This window comes from Caloenas nicobarica, chromosome 13 (genome assembly GCF_036013445.1).
Source record: "Caloenas nicobarica isolate bCalNic1 chromosome 13, bCalNic1.hap1, whole genome shotgun sequence".
NCBI lineage: Eukaryota > Metazoa > Chordata > Aves > Columbiformes > Columbidae > Caloenas > Caloenas nicobarica.
In genome coordinates, this window is record NC_088257.1 from 19,304,614 (window position 1) to 19,316,482 (window position 11,869).

Sequence of the window (11,869 nt, forward strand, 5' to 3'; positions counted from 1 at the left end):
CTGGAGTCACCGACCCCAAACCCAGCAGGGCCAGGACTGCGAGGGAGATAGAATAATAGAATCATTTTGGTTGGAAAAGCCCCTCAGGATCATTGAGTCCAACCATAACCCACCCCTGGCACTGCCCCATGTCCTGAGAACCTCATCTCCTTCTGTCCAGCCCCTCCAGGGATGGTGGCTCCACCACTGCCCTGGGCAGCCTGTTCCAATGCCCCACAGCCCTTTGGGGAAGAAATTGTTCCCCAGATCCAACCTCAACCTCCCCTGGCACAACTTGAGGCCGTTTCCTCTGGTCCTGGCGCTTGTTCCTGGGGAGCAGAGCCCGACCCCCCCTGGCTCCAAGCTCCTTTCAGGCAGTTCAGAGATCAGAAGGTCTCCCCTCAGCTCCTGTTCTCCAGCTGAACCCCCAGCTCCCTCAGCCGCTCCCATCACACTTGTGCTCCAGCCCCTTCCCCACAGACACCACAGGGAAGTTCACGCCATCAATAAACCCCCGTGTTGTTCAGTTGGCCGGGATACGGCAGGGAAAAAAAACCCAGAAGCTGAGACCCCCAAACCCGGCCAGGCCGTGTCACAAGCAGCTGGATCCCAGCCCCAGCGTTTGGTGGCCAAAGGCCCTGGGCTCATCACACCCAGGCTGCAGCTGTGCTGGGGCTCTCTGGTGGAACCCCAACCCCAGCTAAAAATAAGCCGGGGCACAGCAGTACATTATTTCCTGACCTTTACTCTCCAGATGCTTGAGCCTAAACTATTTCCAAGCCAGTGGAAACACCAGGATAGTTTTGCTGCTCCCAGGAAGGGCAGATCTCAGGTTAGAAAGGGGGAAGGTAGCGCTCAGGAAGGAGCCCGAGATAATTGCAATTAGCATTTTGCAGAGTAGCAGTAAAACAAGTTGGCCCAAATGAATCCCCCGAGGGTTCTCCCACCTGGAGTGAGCCAAACGAGGTCATACCACGGGCCAACACCTGCGCCAAGGCCTCGTCTGGCTCTTCCCGTTCTGCAGCACTGCGTCATTTCTGAAGTGCTCCCGTTTGCTTTACCCAGAGCTTAAAAACAACAAGAACAAGATTAACAGCGAGGCCCAACAAAGCTATGAAGCCACCCGCTCTATATAGCGCCATCCGCTGAGAACCAGGACCGCCGGGATTAAAACGTGCCCAAATAAACGCACAAAGCGAGAGGAGAAGAATGAAAAGAGCCGAGTCCAACCTCAGCGGAGCATCTGGGGTGAGGGTGACAAAACAGCGTGACGGGCACCGTGCCCATCACGTCGCCCCTTCCCTCTGCCGAGCGTCGCCACGCGAGATGCGCATTCACGAGACAGCCACCACATCAGTTCTACTATTATTTATTTTTTTAAATATTTTTGAAAAAATATAATTTTTTTACAATATTTTCAACTTAAACACTATTCACACTGAACACGTATGGCAGCTTAACCTACCCGAATATGAAGTTTAAGAAGCCAAAACTGTTCTAGCTTTATTAAAAGGGGAAAAAAAAAAAGTCATCGTGCTGTAGACTATTGTGTAGTGATGATTAAACAAAGCAAGGGAAAAGCACCACTCAAATCACTAATGCTAGGGTTTTCTCAGTTAAATCCAGCTCTAATAAAGTTGTACGCTAAAAGTTCCATAGGCAGTGCTAGGTATGGAACTGGGTTCTTGGAAGAAATTGTGATGAAACTCACATCTCCTTTAACGTAATTGGGAAGTGAAAAGTTTCTAACATGATACCGTACGGCAAAGGACAGGGAATTTCTTCCTTCCCGTCGCTCGGGTGTTAGTTCAGTAGCTGAGATCTACGACTCTGTACAGGTCTGTAAAATCGCTGTTAAAGCTTGTGCTGCTTCAAAGGAGCACGGAAGTTTTTTAAGGGGAAAAATTAACATTAGTAACAATATTTCAAAGGAAAGTTAGCTAATTTGCATAACAATCAGATATCCTCGCTTTCATTTTTAAGTTAAGGCATTATCAGGGTGCAACTAGCACCAGTTAACACATCTTTAGGTAAAAACAGACCATCCTCAGCAAATCCCGAGTCCTATTTGAAAAGACAGAGTCTGCAGAAGGTTTGATGAACGTGGTACTTTAGTCTCAACTTGACTGGTGCTTCTTACCTCACTGCCGCCTCCGCAGAGCCAGGCCCAAGGATGGATCCATTACACTTTTGACAGGTTTTTACTTAATAACAGTCTCAGCACTTTTATTGAGCATGCAAGACTAACAAAACTTTGGCAATGCATAAGTGTAACACAGTGACAAGAAGAGAGAGCTTTTACAATTAAATCTTCTAATACTGGCTTCACAGTGTGGAAATTGTGCTACATCCACCAAGAGAGGGCCCAGTCTACTCAAATATTTAAGTACTTCACCCCAGGAACAAACTCCTTTGCGTTTGGATTCAGATTACTCTTGACCTGAGGGAGGGAAAAACAGAAGGCCAGTTGAATCATTTTTGCCGTGGTCCATTTTGCAGCTGAATACAATTGGAGGTGGAACACTTTAGCGATTTAGAGTAACAGTCAGGTACGTAGCAGGGGTTTTGCATGTCCCAAAGGTCTCTATAATCACTAGAAAAGCCCACTCCTCTGTGCTAGTACCTGAATTATCCATCTTTCCTGGACATTTCAGTCAGATAAGGGCTCAGGGAATACGAAACAAGAAAACCACAGGCATGCCTCAAACACAACGACTTCGCTTCGTGCTGAAAGAGCTGTTTCTGAAGCTGAGCTGTCAAAACGTGCCATGAGGTTTTCAGCTCTTGCTTATTTAAGCAAGAGGAGACTTGTTCCAGGAACTGAGGCCACTCCTTGGAATTTAACGTATATGAGTGCTGAATTGATTTTTTGAATTTCTATGCCAGGACTACCCTGTCTTCTCACTTCACAAACTGCTCCACCGTGTCCTGCAGTGACAGGTGGGCAGCCAGCACCTCCAAAACGAGCTCTTTATCATCAAGAAATGGAGGATTAGGCTTTTGTGTTCTTAGTTTAGCCTAAAACTGCTGCCTGCAGCTGCTTAAGCTCAGAAAAGTAGGGGTTTGCGTTTGAATTTCACAGCAGTCGTGCAACGTGACGGTGTGGGTTTTGTACTACGTACCAGTAACTTCGTATTTTGTCAGAGAAAACACTCACAAACTGCCCTTTCCTTTTAGTTAAGCTCTGGACTAAGCGTATACAGCAAGAAAGAGGGGAATAATCACAGTTTAGCCGCTTTCCCCTTAGGATTTCTAGGAAGAGATCTGCCGCGGTTCACACGATGCAAACCAGACCTGAGAACACAGCCCATGCCCACCCAACACAGGAGTGTTGACAGGTGCCGAATTAAACTTTTGTGGTCCTGTCACTGCGCGGCACTTCACGGGGTCAGCGCGCTCCACTCGCTGCCTTTGTTTCGTAACATGCTATGCGTACCCAAAATCTCTTAGATTTATGCCACGAGCTAAGAAAGGCACCATGTGGTTCTGAAGAAAACCACGGAATAGGTCATATCGCTCAAGGAAACATCCCTGACCCAACCATCTCACATTCGCACCAGCGCCAGGCGTGGTTTGAGTCTCCAGCCCACATGTGAAGGATTTTCTCTTGCCATTATCAACAACAAAAAAATCAGCCTCAGACAAAGAGACATGTCAAGTTTTAGAAATATGATGAGAAACTGAATTTACCACCAGATCCTCCAGTGATGAGCTGTCACTGATAACAAGGTCATTGAACTGGTCCTGGATTTGATCCATCGTTTGCGGGAGATCACGCGCTGGAATAAACCATTCATGCTCCTCCTCTTCTTCCAGCATCTCCTGGAAGCAGCGCTCGATAAACTCTTCTTCCCACAACTCCTCTTCGATCTACGCAACGAGATCAACAAACTTCATCAACAAACTTAACAAGAGCTTGTGTCTTCCTTCCAAAGTTTGTGTACCTGGCTGACCTTCTTTCTCACTATGCAACAGGACTTGCAGGAGAACAAGCAAGCAGCTTTCAGTTTTTTAAAGGTAGAAAAGTGCTTTGGCCCAGGAATTTCGGCTGCACTTAAAAGGGAATGGCAGGTGAACCACCCAGGAGCTCAAGGAGGAAAATCTTTGTTCCAAATGAAAATCTCAGTTGTACCAACTAGTCTGGACTGAACTTGCTGCAAGTATGAGGAAGGGAAACAAGGACAACACCCGTGGGCAGGAACACTCCCCGGGAAAACGTCCTGCAAGATTCTTGGGAAAAACAACCACCAGTGCCTGTCACCTGGAACAAGGAGCGTCCCTGCACTCACCAGCATCATTCTCCTGAGGAACTCCATGTGATCTTAGCGGTTGTTAAGAATTTGGACCTGCCGTACTATAAACAGGACAAATCGAGCGATGCAGAACTGACAAGCATTGCAAAGCTTAAAGGAAAGTTTTGCTCGGTTGTTCAGTAAACAAGCTTTGGAGGGTTTTCCATGTACTGCATCGCAGCGCTGAAGAGTGGAGAGCAAGGAAATCGAAGCCGGCGTGAATGACTTGCCAGACACGAGGGAGCGGAAAAATAGGGAGCGGACAGATTTAAAAGTCCACCCAATGGAAGCTCAAACAAGTTTTCCTATCTATCCTTTGCTCTGAAATCAATTTGGTCCTGAAGTGGAAATTCAGGTACACACCACAAACACCAAATCAAAACAAGCTAACCCCAGAGTGCAGGATTGCTGTGAAATCCAGGTCCTGGGGCCTACCAGCTCACTTGGTGCTCAAGACACGCGGCTTTGGGAACAGGGACTCACCACCACAGGCCGTGATCCACTGCCCAGACCATCCAAATCCCGCATGAACACCCGCTCAGTGATTTCCCCAGTAAAACACTCCAGCGAGGAGAGTGGCCCTAAGCAGTCCCTCCCGGGAGCGCTGGCTCCGTCCTGCAGAGCCATGGGCACGCAGCCACGAGCTTGTATTGCAGCAGGGCTTGCCCCGTTCCTGGCTTTTTGGTATGTGGTTGTGCACCTCCAGGTGCCTCCAACGGCAGCTCTTCAAGTACAAAATAACATTTAGTTCCCCAAATGTCTTGACATTAGTATTGCCTGTGTTTTCCAGCCTGAGTTTAACTCGCGCAGGCTGCCACGTGGTGTTCGCCTGCCTGACCATGACCGTTCTCCCGCCATGCTCCCACCTTCCCTCTGCTCCGAAAACAGTCCAGACCTGAAGAACAGTTTATTCACAGCACAACTCTCAGCTCCTTCCCCAAGAACGACACATCCCGGCTGCTAAGCATAGCGCAGGCCCTGGGAGGAAAAACCCACCAAACAGGAAACGACGCTGAGACCATCCTGGCACGTGTAGACGAGAATTCGGATTTCCCGAGCAACCTGAATTTCAGATGAGCTTTGCGCCCCGCTGGCAGCACAAAGAGCGAGCAGCAGACACATCCCGTTTCAGCAGCTCAAGCCAGCGCAGTCACACTGAGAAAGCAGCTACTTGAGTACAAAGACCAAGTTTTGATTAAGAAAGGGGCGGTGGGCAGAGGCTGTTCCAGCCTCCGTGGGAGAGAAAACTGGGGCCAGACGCAAGGTGGAAGATGAAGTTACAGCTCCCAACCAAGGCCAGCTGTGAGACACCAAAGGATTAAGCAACGAACAGAATTATCACTCAACAGCTATGTCGAGTGATGCTGAGGGGACAGGTACGCACTGGGACGTGTTCAGCTCAGAACCGGCACATCTGCACGTGTCAAACCCGCAGCCCAGCAAGGCCTGTCCCTTCCAAAGTGCCACGTAAAGTCTGTCAGTTATGGTTTTTCCTTCCTCTCACATAAGCAAAGAATTAATGGATGCATTAGAACAAGCCACACATCCCATATTTTCTAGAAGAGTTACAAAAACAGGCATTTATTGACCACGATTCTAGCAAGCCTATCTAAAAACCCTGTCTGTAAAGGACGCCCAGTCTCGTACCCAGCTGCTAAGCCACAGCACCTCTCCCTTCAGCTAGAAAATGGTAAAGCGCATCCCAAGATATTTATTGAGGGAAATCACTTGCCTGCCGGTTAAATTCCTCTTCGTTTTCCATCCACATGTACTCCGCAAAGGGATTGTCGTCTTCGTGAGAGTGACCATTGATGATCACGTCTTCACTGATGATGCTCGGGCTAGTGCTGCTGCGACTTGGGTCTTTCATGGTTGCGCCTTTGATTCGAAGTCTGCAATTAAGAAATGCAGTAATTAAAGCTGTGCAGGTTTGCTGATCGCCCTGCTTTGGCATAAGCCCAGCCCAAGGGAAGGCTGCGCCTAAAGGCTCCAGGAAGGCTCGAAGTGACTAGAGCAGAGCTCTGCTGATCGCGACAAGAACATCAAACGCCGTTTCCATTGTACGCTGATTCAAGTGACGAATTCATTTCCCAAATTAAACCTCACCGAATGCCAAGCACCAGACCAATGAAAAGCAACAGGAAAAAAAGCAAACAAAACCGCAAACTAACAAAAAACCAGAAGGAATTTGTACTTGCCAGGTGGAAAATATTTAAGGCAACGTTCAAGAAGCAAAAAGAAAATTTGTTTTCCAAAATACTTTTAAAGCTCCCAGCTGAGTTTCAACAAACTCCCCTGTGTCTGTGCTGTATCAGGAGGCAGGCAACACTTCGGGGGAACTTCCAAGGACACTCGTTGTAGGAGAAACTTTGGTGTGACTTTTATTGTACCCAAATACAGCTCCGGGATGTTCTTTGTGATCATACGAACCAACTTGCACGGCCATGTCCTGCTGGGAAACCTTGCCAGAAACCCTTACGCAGTGACTCCTCGCAGAGCCAAGCTGGCACCACAGCCCTTACAGCCACCTCGTTAGCAACAGCCACTGATTGAGAAGCTTCGGGTAAAGACAACACCAGAACCACTTTCCTCTCGCCCCATTGACGAACACGGGCTGAGTCACGACTGGAGCGTGTGCAGCGTTTCTGCGCATCCCAAATCTGACATCGCACCTTCCTGCACTCTAGGAACGCAGGTACAGCCGGGGAGCGCGTCCTGTTCCACCCAACCACAGCCAAAAGCAGGGCAAAACCTACATTTAGGCTGAGTCTTTGCCATAAGAATGGTACCGCAGCTTTTCCCTAAGCTGGTGTGAAGCTGGAACCCTGAGTTCAGAGCCCCAAGCCCAGGTTCTAACTGAAAATCTTATTTGTGCTGTGAAGTAAATGACACAACGCTGCTGTTCGTCCTACACCACGCTTAAGTACAAACATCAACACTGGAAAAGCCGAGTGTTTTTAGATACTAATACTGGCAGTGTTGCTTTTTTTTTAATAGTATATAAAGCATGCGAGGCAAAGAGGTCGAAACAAACTTGAATATTTTTCTAGTGCTAAAAACTTGCAATGAAACAATGCAGCAGCACGTGAAAATATTTTATTTCGTTCTCAAATCAACACTTTAGCTCCTTGTCATCAAACAATGACTTATTTGGAGAAGAGGGTATCAAAATTCAGCCCCCATTGTTATTAGAGTACAAGGGCTTATCACATAGCAGCTCATATTTTCTCTTTATATTTCAGTTGTTCCTGTTATTTATGGAATTAATGCAAGTTTGGGTTCAAAATATATTCTTGCTAATACCAGGTCAAAGGCTCATCACATCCACACGATCAATTAAGAAAAGCACAAAGAAAAAGTAACTTGCCTGGTCTGCGCTATTCAAGGTTTTTAAATCAAAGGCGAACCCAAGCACGGAAGCCACTTTAGCTCCCTAGGAAATACAAATAATGAGAGCAGAACCCGGGTATTCTAGCAGGAGAAAACAGGTCCTTTTTGATGTGCTTTCAAAACAAACTTACAAAGGATTACTGGCAGCATTTAACACACAACAGGAAAAGACGTGGCATTTAACACCCCGATTCAGGATTGAAATTGCTTTCAGCAGCTTCAGCTGTTCACAAGCTAAGAAACAGGAGAGACTAAAAGAAATAAGAGACCTCAGTCTCTAAAAAGGCTTTTTTTTAAAAAAAAAAAAAAACCACACAACAAAAAACCCACAAAAAAACCAAAACCAAACAACAATGGTGTTTTCACCCCTTTTGTGTGGAGTAAATATTGGTATTAATATTCCACTGGGGTTTTTGCACCCAACAACATTACAGGTGAATAACTCGGCACCAGCAGCATCAGGTACTCAGGCCAAATTCCAGGCAACTTCTGTCTGAAGAAAACTGCACCCAGACAAGTCCATAAAGGGAAAAATAAGAACTAAACCCCCCTATTTGTTTTTTCTAAAAGCCTGAAAGGTTAATATGTGGAATCGTGTTGCAGAACACAAGTTGTTTGCTTCAGGAAGAGAAGTTCGGGGTTTCACGTTTGGGCTGAAACAACTTTCTCCGTCCCTGCCCAAGGACGGTGCGGTTAATCATGTCCAAGAAAGATCCGAGGCTCAACCTGAGTATCTGGACTTTATCTGATGAAGCGCTAAGTCTGCTCATGTTTTCCCACAGGAAAACGTGTCAACAAAAAACTTCTCCTGCACAAACAGCCAGGAAGCCCCAGGCCAGTCCCTTACTCACTTGTAATTTGATTTTCTGCAACTCGTCATAAAATCTACTGCACGGAGCACTTTCCGTTTCACCGTTTTGAGATACAAACCGGTTGGCTTTCCGTGCTCATCTGCGAGGACGAGATTAATCTCGTTTCGCCGGTATTAGATCCAGGCTTTTCAGTCATGAGCGATCCTGAGAAGAGCCAAACACCGCTTCAGTCTTGCAAAAAGCCACCAGCTAAGCCGGCTGCTGCGGAAAAACAAGGCACAGCAGCAGGCTACACTACCAACGCGAATAAAAATAATCCATTTGCCATCTGGGAGTAGGTGGAAAGCAGAGGATCTCAAAGCTCCTTAGAGGAGAACAGGAAATACAACATTAGTAGCACTAAGGAAGAGAAAATAGAGAGAATTCTGTCATAGCGGTGTGATCGGAGATCCAGTCCCAAATTGTTCCAGGATTTTGGCAGGGGGTGATGCAGGAAGAACAGTGTAAGTACATAAGGAAAGATGCTAAAAAAATATGATTTTTATCTTAGGAATTAAGTCGGAAATTAAAAATCCTGAGACAACAGGAGTTTCAGTTAACTCAGTGTTTTCTATATGAAGCGTGGAGCTCGTTACTCCGAAACACCATTAAGGTCCGTTAATTTACCCATTTCTCCACATTTTGCTGCGTTTACAGCAACAAGGAGCCCTAGACCGACCATCATCAAAATTCAAAGCTTTGGGATTGAAGATTTTGCACTTAAACCTCAGTCCAGAAAGAAGATTATCCACTGCCTCCTACTTACTGCCCGGAAGATAAGGTCAAGGGGCCTAATTCCATGTGGCAAAACCCAGGTCCTCGCCCTCGCTAACACAAAAATACAGGAAAAATAAATTCAAATATTTGCTTTAAGCAGTCAAAAGCAGCGCAGTGGGATTTTAGGAGCAGCTGAAGTTTGAGCAAAGCTGGTTTAATGCAGACCCTCGAACTCCTGCGGAAGACGGCGTTACTTGTTTATTAGCGATTACTCAGGAGCGCTGGCAGTTTCTTATCTAATTAGATTAGCAAGTGGCGGCTATCAAGTAAACCGACTATGCTCCGTATAATAAATAAGATTTCTTAATCAAACTCAGGGCGCCAATACTGATAGAAACATTTCAAAGCGTTGCACTGGAGTTTACTTAATTTAGCAGCGCGCCAGCAAGGCTTAAAAAAAAAAAAAAAAAAAAAAAAAATTAAAAAGAGCGGGTTGTGGGGAGCGCGGCCGGGAGTGTCGAACCCGGGTTGGGGGGGGTTTGCTCGCCACGACACCCCCTCGCTGGCGGGGAGGAGCGGGCGGCGGCGGGCCCGGGCGGCGGCGGGGCCCGGGCTGCAGCTCCGCGGGCCGCGGGGCGGGCGCAGCGCTCCCCGCCGCTTTGTTCGCCCACAGGAGCCGCCCCCGCGGCGGGCCCGTCCCGGCAGCCCCCGCGCCGCCGGAGCGCCCCTCACCCCCCCCCCCACAGGACCCGGATGGAGCCTCAGACAATAACGCGGGGCAGGCCCCGCCGCGCAGGCCCCGCCGCCCCGCGCGGGGGGAACCGCCCGGCGCCGCCTCAGGGCGGGGGGCGGCTCCTCCTGCCCTCTCCCCCTCCCGGCCCGCGGCGGGAGCGCCGGCCCGGGGCTGCGCGCCCCCCCCCCGCCCCGCCTCAGCTCACCTGCGCGCAGAGGGAAGGGCCGCGGGTGCGCACGCCGGCTCCGCGCTGCTCCGCCGCCTGCTCGGCCGCTCGCTCCCGGCTCCGCTCCGCGCCCGCCGCCCCGCTCCCCTCCCAGCGCCGCAGCCCGCCGGACATGAAGTCACTTCCGCTACCTGCGTGACCTCATAGACACCGCCCCCCTCTCCCCGGAAGCGGCGGTGGCGCCCCCGGCCACAGCCCTAGCGCGGAGGCGGCGCGCTGCATGCCGGGAGTTGTAGTCCCGCCGCCGCCTCGGCCCGCGGGCAGCCCCGCGCCGCGCGGCATGCTGGGAGTTGTAGTCCCGGCTGGCCGCCATTTCGCGCGGCGGCGCGGGGCAGGCCGGGAGGCGCAGTCCGCCGGGGCGGGGCAGCCGCCATCTTGTGGCGCCGGCTGGGATGGCGGCGGTGCCGGGCTCTGCCACTGCCACCAGCGGGAACGGGAGCGGGAGCCCTGCCCCGCCCTGCCCCTCAGGGACAGCAGCCGGCCCGGGGGAGCCACCGAGCCCTGGGCTTCACTGAGGGAAATTGAATACGTGTCTTGTTTACAAGGCGTTTCTGCACTAGACTCGTGCATTTTTAAGGCTCAATACTGGGAAACAGGAGATGAGGCCGGCAGAGCTGTGCCCACACGGCGGGTACCGCCCGGCGCACCCTCACCAGCCCCCAAACCCACAGAAAGCAGACCCAACACCGCCCTTCCGTCCCGCCCAGGCAGGCTGACCTCATCTGCAGTCAAAACTCGGCACCTACCTGCCCCGAAAAGCAGGAGAACTGCCCCAAAAACCAGTTGGGAAATGGCAACAAAATGTTTCTATGCAGGACTGCAAAGCCCCAACGCGTGCGTTACCAAGGGCTGGGCTGCACAGAAATCCGCAAACCTTCAAGAATCCATGGTGCAAACAGGGCCTCTCAGCCGGAGCAGTCACTCAGCAGCTGGAGCTACAGGTGCATTAACGATTTGGTTAATGCTTCCCTGCGCAGCGCTTTAGTTCCCCCTAAATCCCGGTACGGGACAACCACCTCGACAGGAAGGCTGGGTTGCTCAGATTCCCGGGGACGTATCCTCCCAGGAATGGAGCTGTTTATATTGATTAGTCACCATCACTAACCTGTTCCACAGCCCAAGAGCTTTCTCTGTGGCCTGTCATACACTCGCTCAACATTACCTCCCTTAAAACACCTGTGCAAGGATCACCCTTAAAAAAAAAATACTCTGCTCTTACTACTCTGATTTCTACAACTATTTGCAACTCTATTTTAATAAATCCAGCACGACAGGTGGCTTTCTCATCTGTAGCAGATTCCTCCCCAGTGTCCAGCGATCCCTCTGCAGAACAACACGCACAACGAGGCGCCAGCCCCGAGGGTGACGCTTGGAGTTGAAATTCACGTGTGAGAGTCGGTCTAATATCTCACACGCTGCTCTCGTGCTCTCCCCTCACCCCTCTCCGGCGACATTTTGACTTATTTTCTGATTTACAGAAGCATCGCATTGTAGACCCTCACAGCTGTGCGTGTGCATAGAACTTATCCAGGTTCCAAAATACATCTACCAGTACCAGAAACTGGGAGCTGATGGCAGCAAGGGACTAGATTCTGAAGTTGGACTACGCCGCTGTTACTTTATACCTGGGAATTCTTTATGTTTAGACACTAAACGTGATGTAACATCCTCCTACAGTTTA

General features: G+C 49.8%; 1 protein-coding gene across 1 annotated transcript; it reads right to left on the reverse strand.

Annotated features, from left to right (window-relative positions):
• Nucleotides 1-1,332: 1,332 nt before the first annotated feature.
• Nucleotides 1,333-10,293, reverse strand: PAIP2 (poly(A) binding protein interacting protein 2). Its single transcript, XM_065644065.1, has 4 exons — nt 10,168-10,293; nt 6,004-6,163; nt 3,670-3,849; nt 1,333-2,419 (listed from the first exon to the last, which is right to left on the reverse strand). Exons 2-4 carry the CDS (start codon nt 6,139-6,141, stop codon nt 2,354-2,356), a joined length of 384 nt encoding a protein of 127 aa, XP_065500137.1. The 5' UTR covers nt 6,142-6,163; nt 10,168-10,293; the 3' UTR covers nt 1,333-2,353.
• Nucleotides 10,294-11,869: the final 1,576 nt, after the last annotated feature.